This window comes from Micropterus dolomieu, linkage group LG16 (genome assembly GCF_021292245.1).
Source record: "Micropterus dolomieu isolate WLL.071019.BEF.003 ecotype Adirondacks linkage group LG16, ASM2129224v1, whole genome shotgun sequence".
Classification (NCBI taxonomy): domain Eukaryota; kingdom Metazoa; phylum Chordata; class Actinopteri; order Centrarchiformes; family Centrarchidae; genus Micropterus; species Micropterus dolomieu.
Genome location: NC_060165.1, coordinates 19,539,563 through 19,559,284, shown reverse-complemented (window position 1 = coordinate 19,559,284; position 19,722 = coordinate 19,539,563). Strand labels below are relative to the sequence as shown.

Here is a 19,722-nt window from a genome sequence, read left to right as displayed (position 1 = left end):
TTCATGTCTACCAGAAGCTGATAGGTCAGGATGCAGGAACGTCATCGGCAATTTAAAATTTGAAACAGCTGCTTCAGTGTTCTCGGAGGCTATCTGCACGCGCTACTACAATATTAGAGGTTTGCGTCATTACATTAACATTGTGATATACTCTAACCATAAACATAGGATACTCTCAGTTATGTTTCTGAATCTTGTATGAGCTGACATAAACACATTGCAAATAGAAGGTTAAGCCATCTCTGTACTATTGTGCCACCGAGGCCAACGAACCACATGTTTATATGTTTTGAGAGCGTATTTTCATTTTACTGCTGTTTCAGGTGAAAATGGAGGCTTTAGGAGACCGTCTAAAGGTGATGGTTAAACGCTTCAGGAGAGAGTGCCACACGGTTTTACAATCTGAGAGGACCACCATACATGGAGCTGATGGCATGCTGATGGTGCTGCAGCTGGCCATGGCTGAAGTTAATAAGCAGGTAACAGTTCATTCCTTTTAATTAAAACAGTCTCTCTTTAATTCGATTCCATTCAAAATACTTTATTCATCCAGGAGCAATTTGTGGCAGAAAGCTTCCAAACACAAATAACTTATTCACCCAAATAAAATTAAACTAATGGAATACTGATGACTAACTTGAAATACCAATATGTTGATGTAAGGAAAATTGCTGAAATACACATGGGTCAATGGCAGTGGCAAACCCATAGCTGCCAACAATACCCAACACCTTATGTCAAAAAGTGCATAAATCTATACGCAAGGTAAACCAACCACTTCTTGTACTTTGGCTATTGATAATCTTAAATACCTTTTCGGGGACTTATTCAGTATAAAGCTGTGCAAGGGATCTCTATTTTGCTGATCATTAGTGCTGAAGCTAACAACTCCTTGCAATCTGTTCTTGTCCTCCTCCACACGTCCCCCACAAGGGGATATAAACCAACAAATAAAAGAAAAGGTTAATATACTTTCAGTAAAAGAGGTAACATTGTCAATATTCCCTGTGTTCTTGCTGTAAGTCATCCAGCGGCCCAAAAACGAAGCTGTGCAAGCCAAATTCACATCATCATCACGACATAATTCTATTGAACCATCAGGGTGACTGTCATCACGTCTATAACTGATGACATTACCACAGATTTCCGGCTGAGACCGCTCATGGCCCACTTTTGGACTGCAGGAGAAGGTCTTTCTGCTTTTGAACTGATTGGTTCCAGGCTGTCAGTAATTATGGCTGGTGCTTTCACTGTTTTTTCTCTTCCTGTGACAGCATGGCGGAGAGTTCAAAGTGGCTCTGAGTGATGTCCTGATGGCCTGGAAACACTTACTGTTAGACAAACTTCACCTGCCACCCCCCAACTTTGCACGCTTGGAGAACTATGATCTCATCCTGGAGGCATACGAATCCTTCCTGAAACGCTCCAACACTGTGGACCTGGTTGATATCCTCTCCATGTACAAACAGCTGAGACTAGTGGACTCGGACCAAGAGGACCCTGTGAGCCCGGTGAGCAGGAGCTGGTTGACATCAGAGTGATGATGTTGATTGTGGATGATCAGATTGGCTACTGAGTTAAAGATCAATCGATTTATCTCTCTAAATACTTTATTTATTCTTTCACCAAGATCCAGCTGTTTGAGTTCTTATCAGGGAACACGGAGGTCTCCGAGTTGCCAGACTCCTCTGTCCCGTCAACGCCGTCTTGTAAAAGCAAGCCCTGCAGCTCACAGGTAGGCCCAGTCCTGCTTTCATACACTAATAAAAAGGTGCAACTTATTTTATAAATGACTTTAAGAAACCCCTCTTTCCACTTTGCCCTCTACCCTCATAAAAAATGTTTTTCAGGAAAATGAAATGCTTTTTCTCCCGTTGGCAATAATCCATGCATTTACTTTCCCAGTCTTCAGTGTACTCGTCTGGAATCCATCCTGCTGTTATTGACAGGAACACTATGTCATATATCACTTAGTTTTAAGAGCGCAATGTGAATGCAGTTACTAGGCAGATGTGTAAAACAACACAATGTGCGACTGTGTCTCTTTTCTCTACTCTTCTCTGTCCCTGCTGAATTTATGAGTGTTTTTTTTTAGTGGAGGAGCTTGCTGCTGCACTACCAGCTAGTGATATAATTATTGGAGTTTAATACGGGCTGTTATCTACTGTTTTTAGTGGTTTTACTCCGGCAATAAAGCTACTGTCCCTTTTTGGTAGTTCATAAACACAACCTGGATTACTACTACTAATAGTAGTAGCAATGTATCATGTCTCTCAGTTGCTTAGCGTAGCACAAAACTGAAAATCTGTTATATAGGGACAAAATCCTCCCTTCAAATTTCTCTAAAGCTCACTAATTATCATGTTTGATCTCGATTTGTTTAATCTATACAAAAATGGAAGTGTAGAACATGTTTTTGTACAGGTTAAACAAGGTTTTATTTTTTGTTTGGCTTTGGAGGCCTTTGATTTCCTTACCTTAGACAGAGCCATGCTAGCTGTTTGAGTTTCCAGTCTTTGTGGTAAGCTAAGCTAACCAGCTGTAGCTTCATGTTTACCCGACAGACATGAAAGTGGTATAAATCTAACTCTCCAACAGAATTATATTTGATTAAGTGATGTTTTTTCCAGATGTTTTCTAACCAAAAATGCTAATCTATTTATTATCAATAGGTGAAAATGGCAGTCAGAAGGGTTTTCTGCTCCTATCTGAATTTGCTTGTGAACGCCAAGAATGACATGGCCTTGGCGCTAACCCTTGACGTCCCTAGTCGCACTCTTGGACGACAGGCATTTACCGACATAAAGCACGCTGCACATAACAACAACACTTCTCTGTTCTTGGTAAGAAACATCCACATACTTGTCTTGTGCCTAGGCTTTCGCGAGGATGTTTTCAAACTTTACATCACTAGAAAATCATCAACTATGACATTTAAAATTGGAGTAATCCTCTTTGGTGCAACATTTAAGTCTCTTTCATGCTTTTGCAGGCTGTGACATCTTTTGTGAGGGCCATCCAGCTCGGAGGGAAGGGCTACGCTCCAGCTGAGTCTGACCCACTGAGGAAACATGTCAAAGGCCTGTCGGACTTTGTCCAGTTTCTAGACATCCTGGAAGAAATACTCGGGGAGACTCCTGACCCAAGGTACACAATGCAGCTTAATCCAAGCTTCCACTTGCTCCCTGTCTTGCTGTTGCTTTTGACTTAATGCCTCCCTCCCTGTGACAGAATGGACTGTAAATGGGAGGCTGGGATGTGCTGCTTTCAGGACTGAAACTGTAAATTCTTGATGAATTCCAGTTCAGCTTTTGAATATAAATCAAATTTGAATTGAAGTTGTGAAAGTGGTAACAGAATTGCAATGCAAATGTTTTTCTCAGTCATCCAGGTCATTGTTATCCAAGGAAGGTTAAAATCAAGGGCCGCTGGACTTGGTTAAAGATACTTCCCATTCCGAGGGGCTTCATCAATTCAGAACTGTGGCAAAATGTCTTAAAGTATCTTCAACCAAGTCCAGTTGCATTTGATTTTAACCTTTCCTGGAAATTACAGGGTGGTAGTAGTAACAAACACAAAAAGGAAAACTTAGACAATTTGGAAAATAATGCTTTCTGGCGAAGGGTAGATGAGATTGATTCCACTAGGGATGGGACGCTTGATACTGACATGTCGACACTGTCGAGATCCCGAAGCGCAAACGTTTCAAATCACTGCTCCAAAGCGTGGTTCAAAACGTCAATGTCACATGACCTGAGGCTTCAGTGCACTTCAACCCTGTTTCGACAGGTGTCACACCTGCCGCTTCTACGCTTTACATCAGTGTTCAGTGTTTGGAGCAAATCACCACTCATCTGCTTGCCTCTAAGTCCCAGAAGGCTTAAATGTCAAGCAAAAACATCCCAACTTCGAGGGTTTACTGAGAGAAGAAATATTTTGAGAGATAGCAACATATAGGCCTAGAGGGATTGGCAGTGCGATTTCACTGATTTCACAGCGATTTGGGACAGATAATAGTAGGCCTAACATGTTAATAGTGATAGCTTGGATACATTTAGTGGCATATAGGCCTATAGCCTAGTGATAGAAATGGTGATAGAGACAAATAGCACTAGACAGGCTAGGTGTGTAGCCTATAAAGATAGATAATGGATAGTGTAAATTAGAATGGAGAATCCACGTAAGAGGCCCCGATCCCTGGCGTGGGGACACGCATCATTCACAGTGCAACTGCTAATGCCACTGTAGAGGTAAAATATATTTGACAGATGCTTTTGTTCCAAGGACACATGATCCTTTGATTTATTGGCAGGTACTGTGTATCCGCACCTGTATATGATGGCAAAAAAATACACATGTATGCCAGAAACAAGTGTTCCATGTGAACAAATATTTTCCATTGCTTGGCATGCCATTTATGAACAGGAAAACTAATGACTCCGCCCCAAAACAGCAGAATATTTCTGAATAAAATTCTTGACTTATAACAAATATGAGACATTGTTCCACTTTTAATTTATCATTCTTGTAAAAAAAAAAAAAATAAATAAAAATCTTAAAAATCTTCAACTTTACTCAGTTATGGGTTTTTGATATAAGTAATTGAATGAATAATGAGTGCTGGTTATTTATTATTATTACACTAGGGCCTATATCTTTCCTCCTATTATTACACCTCTGTTAATAAGCTACTGTATAATACTGTAGATATCCATATGTATTATAATTTATTATATTCTTAGATTCTCTTGTATACTTTATTATATTCTCTACTTACGAACTTCAACTATAATACTAAAATACGATTACAGTGTGGCAACGGTGTAGTGGATAAGATGCATTCCTTTGGTGTCCCTGAGCAAGACACTAGTTACTCGAGAGGCGCGCGACCTCTGATAGCCTTTCATATAGCAATTGTAAGTCGCTTTGGATAAAAGCGTCAACTAAATGACTGACTACACACAATGTGTTTTATTTAAACACACTTTTATTGCAATCCCCATCTGCTGTCTCTGACAATCTGAAAGCGTTTGTGTGTTTGTTGTATGGTGGTTTCTCTGAAATCCTGTTGGCCACGTATTGATAGACGTTTAGAATTGTAAACGCTGGTCATTGTTTCAATAAAACCCCTATCAAGATGTGTCAATATCAAAAGTGATCAGTAGATATCACCGTGGAGACGGGTATTGGAGTGTTTCGAAGCCTCGATATAATTCCGGTACAATTGCTTCAAACGTTTCAATGTTTCACAAAGCCTCGCTTTGCCCATCACTAGATTCCACTCTCATGTCTGTCATTTAAATATAAAGCTGTAGCCAGCAGCCAGTTAGCTTATCTTAGCATAAAGACTGGAAACGGGGAAACGGCTAGCCTGGCTTTGTCCACCAACCGGCACCTCTAACTTCACTAAACTAACGCATTATATCTTGTTTGATTTAATCCCTGTCTAAAAAGTGTTAATATGACAATTCATTGCTTTTCAGTTTATGTGCCAGATTAATTCTTGGCCTGGCACAGTGACTTCCTGGCGTCTCCGTGGTCATGAATATGTAGTGTCTTTTATTTTTATTTATTTATTTTTTTGCTTTTTAAGGCTACATAATTTGATAACAGTTGGGCACTGTAGGTTTTTTATTTTTTTTTAACAAACCTCAAGCCATGAAATGGTTAGAGCAACTTGTTTTCCATAGTTGCTATATTCCTTAATCAGGGATAAATCACTTATTTGTAGGAGCTTATCCTAAATATGCCAGAACAAACAACTTTTGATTTCAAATAATGCATCATTACAAAATGCTGTATTTACTTTGTTAAAGTCTAATACTCGTAAAAATATATTCCATTCCCAGAGAAATCATGCTGAGCTGATTAAGGGAATACACAGATTCCAAGAAAAGTTGAGTCCACTTCAGTATCTGGCAGTGACGGAGGTCAAATGCAGTGAAGCTCATGATTTATGACGGAGTGGGATTTTCTTTGAATTGCTTTGCTTATTCCTGCAATTCAAGTTCAGGTTAAATTCTGTTTCCTCTCTGGTGTGGCCAATTAAATTCTCCTGAATTGGATTATGAAAGCGGAACTGAGCTCAGCTGTGTGTGAGTAGGGGTGGGGGGATACTGGTAGGAATATTTCCAGCCGGGTGTATTGGCCTGCCAGACACCTGTGCACTGAAATCACACCTGCGATCATAAAATCCACCTGTCCCACTGCAGCTCGTTATTTCTTTCAAATCCCTGTAATGACTCCCATCTAAGCTTCTCATGATAACATTTGGATTGCTAAAGCATGTTCATCTTTGCTACATCAAAGCCTGTCTTTGTTAAATAGCTTGTTCCCTGTTTGGAGCTCTTACTTTGATGAATTATCATCAAACCTCGAGCTCCACAGATCCTTCTCCATACCATTACAGATTATTTTTGATGTCAAAGCATTTGGCACCACAACAAAAGTGGTTATCAGAAATTTAGATTTAAGCCGCTCAATCATGTGAGGTTGGAGCTTTTGAGCTGAAGCTGTTGAAGGCACCCTTTGTAGCAGTCCCAGTAGCAACCTTTCCTTCACTCAGCCGAGCCAATACATTACACGTTATGTGATGTTTGTGTAGTAGTGGATTCGACTCACGCTGCTCTTCTGAGGGTTCTCAGTTCATTCAATATGATGAGAGCACTCCACGTCTGATGAGACACTGAACTCAGCCAACACGTGTCTTTCAACAGGCAGTGCCTTTACGCTCTCTGTGGAGTACTGTATTTCCTCATACAAACACCTTCTATGGAGAGTTCAGGGCCCCTTGTTCACTTAACATCTGTTTTCCCAAATGATTCTGTTACCGAGCCCCGCTCGCTCACATCAGCACTGGGTCAGGGTTGGACCACCGCCTCTCCACCTTACTGCGATCTTTTCTAGCATGCTTTAGCACACTTGACTGTAAGAAACCTACAGAAGTGATATGTTGCTATGATTTTTGGACATGCTGCACCGACGGTGTGCAAGCATGGATGAAAATCCCCCAAAACTATAAAGAGGAAAATCTCTGTAGAGTTTCTCTGCTCATAGTCCATCAGTGAGAGCAGTGACAGTGCCCAGGGTGACTTAAAGGGATTTGGAGCATATTTTCTGCTTCATAACTGTTAACATTGGCAAAACTGCACTACTGTGAAATAAAGCTCAACTGGATGTTAACACCGAAACAATTACTCTGAGCCCTTAAAGTCAGTGTCCAATTAATTGAAAGTGAAGCTACAGTATATCTTTTGAAGACATACAGACGAAGGCCGTGGCTTTTCTGGGTTTTTAGTTTTAGGAGAGAGTTATTCATGTTGGCAAATATTGGCTGAACTCTTGAACACTATTAATTCCATCCAGATGAAAACCTGTATGTGTTCTGCAGAAGAAAGAGACTTTGCTTTCCAAAAAAAATGCAGGTATCTTTGTTTTGTTTTTGTTTTTCTTTTCTCCGCCAACTGTGCACAATACAGCTCTCTCAGCAGATGCCATTGTGACTGTCACTGTTTGATTCTCAGTGTATGTGGAGCCAGGCTGGTGACTGCCATCAGGGCAGTACTGGTGAAGGGACGCAGCAGTGGAGATGCAGTCTACGCTGCAGCTGAAGAGACAACAAAGGAACTGAAGGACAGGATCTGCCAGCTACACCAGATCCAGAAACAGTCTGCTAATGGAAGCGCAACGGGGATAAGCCCTGCCAGGGTAATGTACAGCCTCTGCTCTCCAGCCAGTCTGCTACAGTTTTGGCTTTTGTTTCTCTCCTGAAATCCATACATTCACACACTGAATGACTGTGCCCTGATTGTAATTGTGTTGCTGTACCTCTCCAGCCAAAGGCCTACGCAGTCAATCATGCCACTGCGTATGGAGGTCGGGACACTGTGAAGGTGCTGATGGCTCTTCTGGATGAAGAAGCTGTTACTCCTCTGTGTCAGAACAAGGCAGACCTGCTGTGTGAGGACCAGCCCATCCTCAGTGGAGCCGAGGGGACCTGCATCCTCATGATGTTCAGGTTGGCACAAATTGTCATGCACTTCAAACTTGGATTGAACTGAAATAACTGTTCTATTTCTAATATAGAGCATATGTTATATAAAGATTATATTATATTAATCTTGTGCAGACTTATAGCCGTGCTAGCAGTGACTCTAGAGATGGCAATGCCGGTCTGTTGGTCCGTCCACTATTGGATGGATTGCCATGAAATTTGGTCCAGATATTCATGATCCTTTAGATGCTATATCCTACTGACTTTTGACGTTCCCATCTGCCACTTTGTTTTTAGTGCTAATCAGCAAATGTTAGCTAGACTTGCTAAACAAAGATGGTGAACGTGGTAAACATTATACCTGTGAAATATCAGCATGTTAGAATTGTCATTGTAAGCATATTGCCATGCTAGCGTTAGCATTTAGCTCAAAGTACCTCTGAGCCAAAGTACAGCCTCACAGAGCCGCTTGAATGGCTGTAGAGAAGTGCTGAAATTATCAGATTAATCAGTCAACAGAAAATATGTCGATGCTTTTTAATTTTGATTCATTAGTCATCAATATTTATATTTACTGGTATCATTTCATTTTTTTTTTTTTTTTTTTTTTTTTTTTTTTTCACAATTGACGAGCCTTATGTTGTACAGGCTAAACAATGTAATTTTTGAATCATGCAAAATAGCCAACAGATTAACCCAGAGTTAATCAATTGTTAGTTGTAGCCAAACAGCCCTAACTTAAAGTTCATTGTGGTAACTTGGACAGAAGATCTAAATCTGTAAAACAGACAATAACCAAGCGTGTTCTGCATGAAGCTAACCTAGCTCCAGAAATACATACAGAGCAATAGTAATCTTGTTTTTACCACGCCTTTCATTATAGACAAAATAAAAAACACTTTCTGTAACGCACCATACTGTAGCACCAGTGTACTGGAACAGTCAATTCTTAAATGTAGATGCTTTATTACATCCTTCTGGCGTCAAGTACAACATTGGTTAATTAAATGTTAATATTTTACGATGAAAAAGTAATCTCACAGAGCTTTGAATTAAATTTGACCCTTTTCATTACCACAGATTCAGAGTGGGAAAGCCCCTGAAACAACAACTAGACCAACATGAGACTCTACAACTCTCCAGTGAAACCATATGGAGGAAAAACCTCCCACACCACACTGGAACAATCTCTCTGGTCAAACATCTGAAATAAAAATAATAATAAAAAAAAGAATAGCCACTGGCTGTGGTCAGGGGGGAACCTACATAACGTCTGAGGTGGATGACATTGAATGGCTGATATCCAATTTGGTGCAAAAGCGCATCACCTCAGTCTGACCTTAGTGAAAACATCTTTTACATGTTGTGTAAAGCTACGATAAAGAGAGACCAGATTATTTAAGAAACAGTGGATCAGTTTCTTGGTTAGTGTGACAATGTAACCTTCTAGCTTCTCTTAATTTATAAACTTCTTGTCTTTGCTTCTCATTGTGGCTCACCCCTCAGATCCCCTGAAGTGCCTACTGGATGTTCTCCAGAACCTCTAAGGAACCGAGTCCAGAGCCGGCTAGACCTGCTCAAACCCAAGGTAACGTGGGCCCCTTCATCCAAGAGCCCCAAATCCAAACCATCAGTTACTTCAAATTGAATCAGATGTACAAACATTGAAAATAATGTCTTTACATCCTGTAATTTCTGCCTGGTATTATATTATTTATTTTCTTAGCTGAAGCTCACATCTTAACTGACTTTCACCGTTCCCGTTTGCACAGCTGTGTTTCAGCTCTTAGTGTTGGTTTGAGGGTGCTGTTTAAATCCATGGCATAAAACAACTTATTCGTGGGAGATTCAAACCATTAACCAATCCTGATAACTTATCCTATTGTCAGGGCTCAGGTCCATTTGCTTACAGTGCACAATATAACGTACTGTATATCTGATATCAATACCTCCTCTTTCCTGGATGTGAGCTCAGCTGATCTGTTTTATTTTTTTACAGTAATGTTTTCTGGCGTCAGTGTGAAAGAGTCACATTATGATTATATAGTTTTTGTTACCAACAAGACTTTTCTGTTTGTGTGCTTTTTGTTTTTTCAATTGAATCTGTAGAACAAAGACAGTTATTTCATCAGACTCTTGATTTAACACTCAGTTATGATTTATGATGATTTAGAAACATTGTTGCCATTACATAGTTTGTCCACCAGATAGTGCTGACTAGTTGATTATTTCCGCTGTAAAATATCCCACTCAGTATATATCTTGGTAAAAAATAATTTTAAATGGAAACTCACTCACTGATTTTCACACATCAAAGTCTGTTTTACAAGTCTTGGGGAGTTCTACTGAACATGTGAAACAAGTTGTGTAAAGCCTTTTGTGTCTCCAGAGGGAGCTGAGTAGTCACTTGAGATGTCCTCAAGTGATGTCACTTGAGTCGGCTGGGGCTGAAAACTACAAGTTTGAAAATTAAGAAAATCTGGGGGTGTGGAGTCGGAAAGAAGTGAGCTCACCAGACCTCTGTAGCCCCCTCCTCATCTCTGGTGCAGGCTAGAGGCTCAAGGCTACATTAGCTGCTACTAGCATAACACACCCGAATCTCCAACCAATCTGTCAAAGGTCGAGTTGCGTGGTGGGTAATGTGGACGACAGTTTTCAACAAGGAAGACAAATGTGTGGAATTAAAAAGGAGATATCTCTGGGGAATTTTTTTAAACTGTCCATCGTGACTCCCACATTGTTATAGGAGTGCAAAAATGATTCAGTGGAATACTCTTTTTAAGGGATTCACATCAAGATTTAATTATGTTAAAAAATGGCCGATATATCATTATCAGGGGGGGTTTTTTAACTCCCAAATATTAAAACTAGCTTCAAACATCCAGTATTGGTCATGTATTTCCAGCTACATAATATTTAAAATATAATTTTGAAAGGGGCCATTCTGCACCCTGATGAGTACTTTTATTCATGATACCATTATAAATTTTGCTGATGGTACGTTAATTGGAGTCAGACTTTGAATGCAGGACTTCTCCCTTTAACAGTATTTTTACAGTATGGTACTGCAACTTTTACATGTACTTCTTCCACATCTACATACGCATCGCAATTGCTGAGTCACCCAAAAAACACTGACAAGACCAGCTTTAGACTTTAGGGTAGGACTGATCTAACATGAAGTAGCTCTGCTGTGTGAACTCCTTTTGAACATGTATGCTAAACACATTTTGTGAAATGGCTCCTTTATTTGATTGCACTAGCAGATGTCGTTTTAGCTCCCCACAATCTGGCCGCTTTCCTGTTTGAGTGTGCTGTAATGGTCCCTGGGTAGCTCACCGCTTCCTGAACTCGGTGAGCGGAAGCTTTCTGCATCAATTTCACTTTGAAGATGCCATATCAGTCGCGTAATTCCACTAGCAAGGGAAACTTGAAAGGTTATTGTTTCCTGTTGTCTGCTGAATGACTTTATCCCAGACTTCTCCAGCAGTTTCATCATGCACTGACGTCAACTGGCACACACAGAGATGGACAGATTTAGTTTCTGTTTTTGGGATGTTTCCAAATCTTAGTGCCCCAGATGATCCAAACATAAAAAAAAAACAAAAAACAAAACATTATACCAATTTAGTGTTGCTCTTAATTGAGTTCTCAGTAATGATGTTTGTGAAAAGATGCATTTGATAACAACATAATACTACTGTGTGCATACGTGTGTGTGTGTGTGTGTGTGTGTGTGTGTGTGTATATACACACACAGACAGAGAATGATTGTATCAGTCTCTGATGGTGATAATACTCACAGTGCACCTGTTCTGACTTTTATCACTTTTTGTGAGCATACATGTCGAAAGCTGCATAAATTGCTCGCACCTGCTTTTTGGAGTACTATCAGGAATGTCTTGGTCAGGTGTCTCAAGCGTTGTGTCAGGCGGTGTGCACAGGTTATTTCAGGACAGCCATCTTCAGAGGAATGAGGGCCGTCTGACCACACGGTGCCACATTGGGCTCCCACCTGTTGTAATTGGATTAGATGTTTTCCGTCAGTCATAGTTTGGCAATGTTCACTCTTCCATCCCCTCCCATTGTTTCAGGGGCGTTTCAAATAGGTTTTATTAGCATGCAACCAGGGCAGCATACATTTTTAGCTCCATTATTGGAGTGTGCCTCATTCTTAGTTACTGTTGTTTTAGGTGCTCTTCTTTTGAAAAGCACACAGACTTTGATCCCTTTGTGCTTTACGGACCCACCCAGCTTTGCCCGCTGTATTTTTCCCTCAGATTTCTCCTCCCTCCTGTGGCCCACTGGCCTGAAGGGTGAAATCCTTGGCTTGTGATAATCCCAAGCAGGCGTAGATCAAACAGTGGATGAAAAAGCTGTGGGTATGTGTGCCCCAGGGCCAGGATTGCAGTCTTCAGTATCATTCACTTTGTTATAACTTACTAGGCTGTTCGAAAGGGCATTTTAATAAGGTGCTGCTCTACTATCTTAGACATGTAATTGTGATAGGATTGAATAGTTTCTCCTGTTTTAAAGTGGTGTAACGTTGGGCTAATGAACGATTGGTTAACCTTTTTCAAAGAGGAGGAAATCGCCACCTCTCTTCTTGTGAGCACTTATTCTTGAAATTTGAAAGAGTGAAGGTTTTTGTGTTACAAAACACCATGATGAAAGCCAGAAAATATATTTTGAAAGCTAGGAATCTTGGCTGCTGGCCCTTAGTTATCAATACTGATACACAACCGTGTCGCCATTGAAATTCTTGAACAACTATTGGATGGATTGCCACTTTGGTACAGATATTCATGGTCCCTAGAGGAGGAATCCTCATGACTTTGGTGATCCCCCTGACTTTTCATGTAGTGCCACCAGCAGGTCAGTTTTCATTTATCCAGTGAAATATCTCAACGTCTACCGGATGGATTGGCACATAGTTTTATACTGACAGTCGTGATTCCCAGGTGACCTGTCCAAATGGCTTTGGTGATCCCCTGACTTTTCCTCTCACACATAAGATTGACATTTGTGATTTTAATTTAAATGTCTCGACAACAATTGGATAGATATCCATGAAATTTAGAACACACATTCTTGCCCCCCTCAGGATGAGGATTGTTAACGATCCCTTTACATTTCATCGGATACAATTATCGGGTCAAAATTGTGTGTCCAATATTTTGGTTTATGATCAAATACCTGCAAAACTAATGACATTTCCATCAGCCTCCACTGTAGTGGCAGCTAGTGCTGTAAAGTTATTATCATTAATTTAAATGTTAGCATGGTAACATTAAAATAAGGTGATCATGGTAAACATTGTACCTGTTACGCAACACCATATTAACATTGTCATTGTGAGCATGTTGCCTTACTAGGATTAGCATTTAGGTCAACGCACTGCTGTGATGAAGTACAGCCTCACCGAGCAGCTAACGTGGCTGTGCATTTCATGCTCCCTTCTTGAGCAGTTGAAAATGTGCAGGAGTGGGAAAGCACTTCTTGAAATTTGAGTGTGAGCGAGGGTTTATTTTTGTTCCAAACACCAAAGTAAAAACCAGAAAGTAAACTTTGATAGCCGGAAACCTGGGCCACCTGCCCCTAGTCAATGATACTGTTCATCAGCCATGTCTCCATACCATCAACTGGATAAAAGTAATTTATTTCTGTTTATTCCAGGCCAAAGATGTAATTCGATCCCAGTTTGCCTGCACATACAAGGATGACGAACTGCCACTTAACCGTGTGCTGGAGTTCCCCAGCACCAGCCAGGTCCCTACCTGTGTGCACCCAGCACCCAAAACCATTCATCTTGTGGATAAAGAGTGCAGCTCTGGGGTGGAGGTGACGACCACAGGTACAGATTTAACCTACATTTTATCAAATCCTACAGATGTATTCCACTGCATGTGTAGAAAAGCTCAAAATGTCAACACAAGCAGTGCAGCTTTCTCCTTCTGCTGGGATAGATCCGTTTCCTCTTACGCCACACAGCTGGACTGAGGCCCAGGCACACCTTCTCAGCTCCAGCCTTGAACCCTTCCCAGCCCCAGCCTTGGGACTGGTACTTACCATCAGCCGTTAAATGAATCCCCATCCTATAAAACTTGCTCACACCCACATCTGTAGTAAAAACAAAAAACCACACACACACACTCACACAGAGTTTTGCCCATTTCCCCCCTCTGTCTTTTGTTCTGTGGGAATTCAGGCTCGCATCCATCAGGTTACATGACAAATGTTAAATTTCAACTTCTTAGAATAAACACACAGCCTGCTTCGACCAGCAGCTAACGTCAGCATTTTCGTCACAACATTTTCCTTTTTTTCCGCCTGCCAGGTTGTCACACTTGCTTTTGCTTTGTTTTAATCTTTCCAGCCAAGCCCACCTCTGAATGTCGAAATAAGGAGCAGAGCGGTGTGCAGCGGGGGACTGCTTTCGGGCAAAGAAGTGGAAATGCCCAAAACAGAAGTGCAGGCCCGGGCAATCGACAGAAACCTGGCATTCAGATGCAGAGCAAAGGCAACAAGAGAAAGCAGGTGGATTCTGACCAACCTGGAGGATCAGAGAATGAGCCTCCACAGAAGAAACGGCCCACTAGTGTCTCTGTCAAAATGCAGAAGAACACCAGCAAGGCTTCGAGTAAGAAGAAGCTGATAGCTGGGCAGGGAAAGCTAACCAGCTTCTTTAGAGTCTGATAATTGTTCGTCCTGGTTTTGACCAGATACTTACTGTGATGGTACAGTAGATAGACTTTCAAACTGTGTTCATACAAGGCAGCTGGGTGGTGGTGGTCAGTTGTTTATCACTGACAAATCTTGTGTAGCATGTGAATGATCCAATTAACACTGCAATTAATGATTATTCAGTCTATGTTCATCTGTTGACTGTTAATTTAATTAACTGATTGAAGGAATAATTTTTGAGAAACTTTCATTTCTGCTGAGTTTGATGAGAAGATTGATGTCATCTCATGTCGACTCATGTCTGAATACGAAATATGAAGAGCTAGCAGGCGATTAGCTTATTTTAGCATAAAGCAGAGGGAAACAGCTAGCCTGGCTCTGCTAAATAAGATTTAACAAGTTAATTAGGACAATTTAGAGGTGCTGGCATGTTGATTTTACAACTTTGGACAGAGCCAGGAAAACAGTTTCCTCCAATTCCAGTTTCTATGCTAAGCTAAGCTAGCTGACAGATGACAGCTTCATGTTTAGCGTACAGATCCATATTTGTATGTATATTTGTATGTGGCATTTTGATCAATTTGCTAGCAGAATATTGTGAATCTGGATTTGGCCAGTGCACAGCCAACATGCCCTACTTTGGGTTGTAATGTATTTAATCGCTATTTGTATAGTATTGTCTATTTAACCTGTAAAATTCCACAATGAAATCAACTCTGTAAATATGACGCAGACTTTTCCTTTTTAATAAAACTCTTATGTTTTTATTTTTTTTGTGCAGTCATCTTCTACAAGAAAATGCATTTCAGTGTAACACATATATGGAAACCATTTTTACAGCACATTCAAGGGAGGGGGTGCTTGCAGCATTGGGAAACATTTATACTTCCCAGCAGGGTCGGTACACTCTTCCTATCATACACCGCAGCACTAGAAGGAAAGAATACTTGCATTAGAAAATATGAACATTAGGATATTTGACATGGTCACGTATGATATCAGAATGAATATTACTGGTTGATACATGAGAAAATCAAAACTGAAAGCTTCAACTTTTTTTAAAAATCAATACAAAAACATGTGGTTGCAGATACTTACTGTCCAGGTCAGTGTTTCTACGAGCAATTTTGAAACTGTGCTCAGCGGGAGTGCGGTTCAAGCTCCTGTCTGTGAGCAGAGGAAGGCTCCGAGTGAAGGCCGGGTCCAGCCCACGAATACTGTGTCCTTTCAGCCTCATGTCCTGTAACACAGTATTGATCAGTGATTAGATGTGACACCATAAGACCACACACGTTCACAGTATCTAAACTCTGGAATCTTTTAAGTTGCAGCAAATGTGCAACAGCTTTCAAAGATTATCTTTTCAGTTGCAGCACAGGTGTTGGATCTGTCTTTACCAGCTGATCCAAGCCACATGAACCCCAAATGGAAGAAATATGTCTCCCCGTTTTTACTACATCACAGTGGCCTGTTTTCTTCCACTGCTCCAGTTCACCCAGATTGCTTTGTTCTCTCCATCATGGCTGCCTGTTCCCCATTACCGCAGAGATAACCACTATGTTCATGACACACACAGGACACAGCCGCCAGATAAACTCTTTACACATCTCAGCCAAACGTTTGAGGGCCCACAGATATATCATCATTCTTCCCACTGTGATTCCAATAAATCTTTATAGGCTTGTGATCATTTGACCTTTTCAGCTAATAGTATTTCCTGGTTTTCCAACAGTGCCATAAAAGATTTTCATAGATGTGTATGCATTATTGACTTAGCAGTAGACACGAGGACGGTGACCACTTGAAAGGGGTCAAATGTTCAGACAGGGTGGAGATAATGTGCTCTTTGTTGTTGTTGAACTGTCGTTACCTGTGGTTATTTATTGAAGGAAATCTCATTCAGTGTATAGTTATGATGCATGACTGTCATTGGCAGAGTTCAGTAACTCTAAATAGAGACTAGCCTGATACATTTATTTGGGATGAATTAACTAAGAATAATTCAAATAACTGGCAATCTTGGATTAATTTGCTTACAGCATTAAATAATTCAACAGAAACTTCTCCATCCAGAGACAAGTGACCTGGGTACTCTGGGCAATATACTGAACATTCTGCTAACTGTTTTCACAGCCGCAGGGACTATTTCTTTTGTAAAAAGTAATTTAAATAAAAACTGTTCACAGTCAGACACCAATGTTGGACGAGAGGGCCTGGCTCTCAATGTCTGTTCCAGCTCATCCCAAAGGTGTTCGATAGGGTTGAGGACAGGGCTCTGTGCAAACCAGTCAAGTTCCTTCACACCAAACTGGGAAAACCATTTCTTTATGGAGCTGGCTTTGTGCACAGGGAAACTGAAATATGTAGATTATTCAAAGTGACTAGGACAGTAATAAAAAAACACTAAAAGAATCTGCATGGCTAAACTAGAGGTTTGTAAGAAAATATGTTTTTATGTCATTTGGGTGAATGGTACCACTTTCTAATAAGGTGCCCACCAGGCTTTAGAAATTGCAACTGATGGCAATATAATGGTTAATTAATTATTTTGTAATGCTTTATAAATCAGTTATAAGCCATTAATAAGAAAAAAACATTTGGATACCAGGTTGTGAAAATTATACCTGAAGAACTGAAGAGCTGAAGGGATTTGTCACCACCTGGCAACCCAAACATTTTTTTTATTAATGACATTAGTTATTGTTAACCACTACTAAAGTTGTTAGAACCCCTTTAAACAGCTTCAAACTTTGAAAAGTCATCAACAACTGCAGTGTGACACTTACTGAGACGATGATCATTTTAGGGCTTCCATCTTCATCACTCACGTTGTTGTCCAGCACACGGTTTCGTCTGTACACGGGGGGAACCACAGCAGGCTCCGTCATGGGTTCGTCCCCCAGGAACAAACCCAGACCATCTTGCTCTGTTATGCCATCTTCTACTTTGGTTGCAGGCATGGCTACGGTTACCAAATGGCTGCTCAGCTCAGAGAACAGCACTAGAGTATACAGGACAGAGCAGACAGACATCATGGTATCTCAATAGTTAGTTCTACAGTCGTTGACTGATCTTCTATCACGTATCGACTGTTCTACCTGGGCTCTCAGCTGCCTTATATAGTCAGAGAGAGGTCATTTTGCTTACACCTTAAAATTGTTATATGTAAAAAGTGTGATGTCTCCCGAGGATGTGCATTCATCTAAAAAGGCCAAAGGTTACAGGAAGTTTAAAGGTCACTGCCGTAATTCCATTAATAAGTGTTCCTTCATAAAGAAAAAGTAAATAGCTCTATTTTGTGTGTTTAGAGCTGTGATGATTTCTAATGGATAAAGAGGTGAAACATGAAGGGCTGTAATTTCCACCAAGAGGCAAGAAGGCTCACAGAAGGTCAAAGGGAAGGAATTAATCGTGGATCTTTTACTTTAAAATCCACATGCATGAAATGGGCCCAGCAGGTGAGAGGACAGAGAGAGATACTTTGACTGAATGAGCTGCATCAAAGATGACCACTGAGTGGTCACAGTGAGTCATTTTCTCTGAATGGCATCAGTGTCTGCACATGGCTGAGAAAAATCCTGTGATGGACCATCCACAAGGGTCTGTAACGAGAATGAAAACGACCAAACTGACACGACAACAGGCCATAACAGAAAATTATGATGAGGAATTGTAAAGGAATAGTTCGACATTTTGGGAAATACATTCACTTTCTTGCTTAGAGTTAGATGAGACAATCAATACCACTTCCACGTTTATGCACTGAAAAAGAAGTCAAAGCCATGAGATGATTTGCTGAGCTCAGCATAAAGACTGGAAAAAGCTAGCCTGACTCTGTAGACAAAAAAAATCTGCTTACCAGGAACTCTTAAGTTCACTATTTAACATTGTATATCTCGTTTGTAACTTCCTGGAGTCTTGTCAGTGGAGACTTAAGGACGTCACTGCACCCAGCCAAGAAACAGTCATACGAGGCTGGAATATGGGAATTCAGAACAGAAGCACCTAACCCTTGTAAAGTCATGTCTCACTACATGCTAGTGGCATGGTTCTTGGAATGGCAATGTTGGTCTGAAGGGTGGTCATGAGTAAAATGTCTCAACAACTATGGATTGCCTTGAAATTTTGTGCAGAAATGTATGGTCCCCAGAGGATGAATCCTACTTACTTTGGTGAACCCTTGACTTATCCTCTAGTGCCACCACAAGGTTGACATTTGTAGTTTTGAGTAAAATTTCTCAACAACTTTTGGATGGATTGCTATCTGACACATTCATGTCCCCCTCGGGCCATCATCAGGTCAGGCTTCCTGTATGATGAAAACCTACAAAACAAATTTTGTCTCAGCTGTGTTTAGTGATAATCAGCAACGTTAGCACACTAGCATGCTAAACTAAGATGGTGAACGTGGTAACATTACACCTGCTTAGCATTTAGCTCAAAGCACATAAAAGGAAGTACAGCCTCATTTCCCAAAATGTCCATTTCCATACTAATTTAAAGGAGAATGTAATATGCCACAGCTCTGCGATCAAGCCTTGGGAGCGTTTGATCAACAGGCACCTGAACCAAGGTGGCAATCATCAGCTGATGATAAAAGGCGGAGGCAAGCAGAAACCAAAGGACCTTCATGTTGACATAGCTACTCGCAGGCTTCTTCTTAGCTCAAAAGGCTTACCTTATTAACATCACAGGAGCCGTAGCACAGAGGATGGAGAACCGGGACATGAATAATAGCTATTGAACTCAGCTGAAATGATTTTACTTGGAGCGGTCAGCCTTTATTTTGTAAGTATTATTGTTGGAGGGCGAGGACTTCTACTGAAGGACTGAACTTGTCCACAGGGGCACGGCCGTTCCAGCAGAAGCACAACTGAACTTGAGAGCTTCATGCTCTGTTGTTGTAACCTTTCTCGCTCTTTCTCTCTTTCTGATAATCTCTCCCTCCCTTTTCCCATATTTCTGATGATATAGGCTGTATTAATGTACTGATATGGACAGTAGACACACTGCAAATCAATGCAAGTCCACTTGATATAAGGCTT

The 19,722-nt window shown here is 40.8% G+C and overlaps 2 protein-coding genes across 4 annotated transcripts in view; one reads left to right on the top strand and one right to left on the bottom strand.

Moving 5' to 3' along the window:
* The first annotated feature begins 14 nt into the window (after positions 1–14).
* Positions 15–15,444, top strand: LOC123984988 (PARP1 binding protein). Of its 2 annotated transcripts, none has more exons than XM_046072295.1 (11): positions 15–119; positions 324–479; positions 1,275–1,511; positions 1,631–1,735; positions 2,673–2,843; positions 2,993–3,147; positions 7,524–7,707; positions 7,836–8,017; positions 9,500–9,581; positions 13,670–13,847; positions 14,370–15,444. In XM_046072295.1, exons 2-11 carry the CDS (start codon positions 330–332, stop codon positions 14,687–14,689), a joined length of 1,764 nt encoding a protein of 587 aa, XP_045928251.1. In that variant the 5' UTR covers positions 15–119; positions 324–329; the 3' UTR covers positions 14,690–15,444. The 2 variants fall into 2 exon arrangements, with proteins under 2 accessions (XP_045928251.1, XP_045928252.1); XM_046072296.1 differs by lacking the exon at positions 15–119 and adding an exon at positions 125–230.
* A 72-nt stretch (positions 15,445–15,516) lies between these two features.
* The window catches only part of pmch (pro-melanin-concentrating hormone), a 5,056-nt gene continuing 850 nt past the window's right edge, over positions 15,517–19,722 (bottom strand). The window contains exons 1-3 of one of the 2 annotated variants that reach the window (XM_046072300.1): positions 17,464–17,712; positions 15,776–15,917; positions 15,517–15,607 (exon numbers count right to left, since the gene is read on the bottom strand). In XM_046072300.1, coding sequence (XP_045928256.1) covers positions 15,558–15,607; positions 15,776–15,917; positions 17,464–17,712 — 441 coding nt within the window. In that variant the 3' untranslated portion in view covers positions 15,517–15,557. Of the gene's footprint in view, positions 15,608–15,775; positions 15,918–17,463; positions 17,713–19,722 lie in introns of those variants that run through there. The other variant, XM_046072301.1, reaches the window with a different exon arrangement.

What these genes read in the sequence shown, in the direction of transcription:
- LOC123984988 (XM_046072295.1), top strand. Translation starts at nt 330, where the DNA reads ATGGAGGCTTTAGGAGACCGTCTAAAGGTGATGGTTAAACGCTTCAGG. An exon ending in AAGAGGACCCTGTGAGCCCG is followed by an intron (nt 1,512 to 1,630) that starts GTGAGCAGGAGC and finishes TCTTTCACCAAG; the next exon opens with ATCCAGCTGTTTGAGTTCTT. An exon ending in TAGACCTGCTCAAACCCAAG is followed by an intron (nt 9,582 to 13,669) that starts GTAACGTGGGCC and finishes TGTTTATTCCAG; the next exon opens with GCCAAAGATGTAATTCGATC.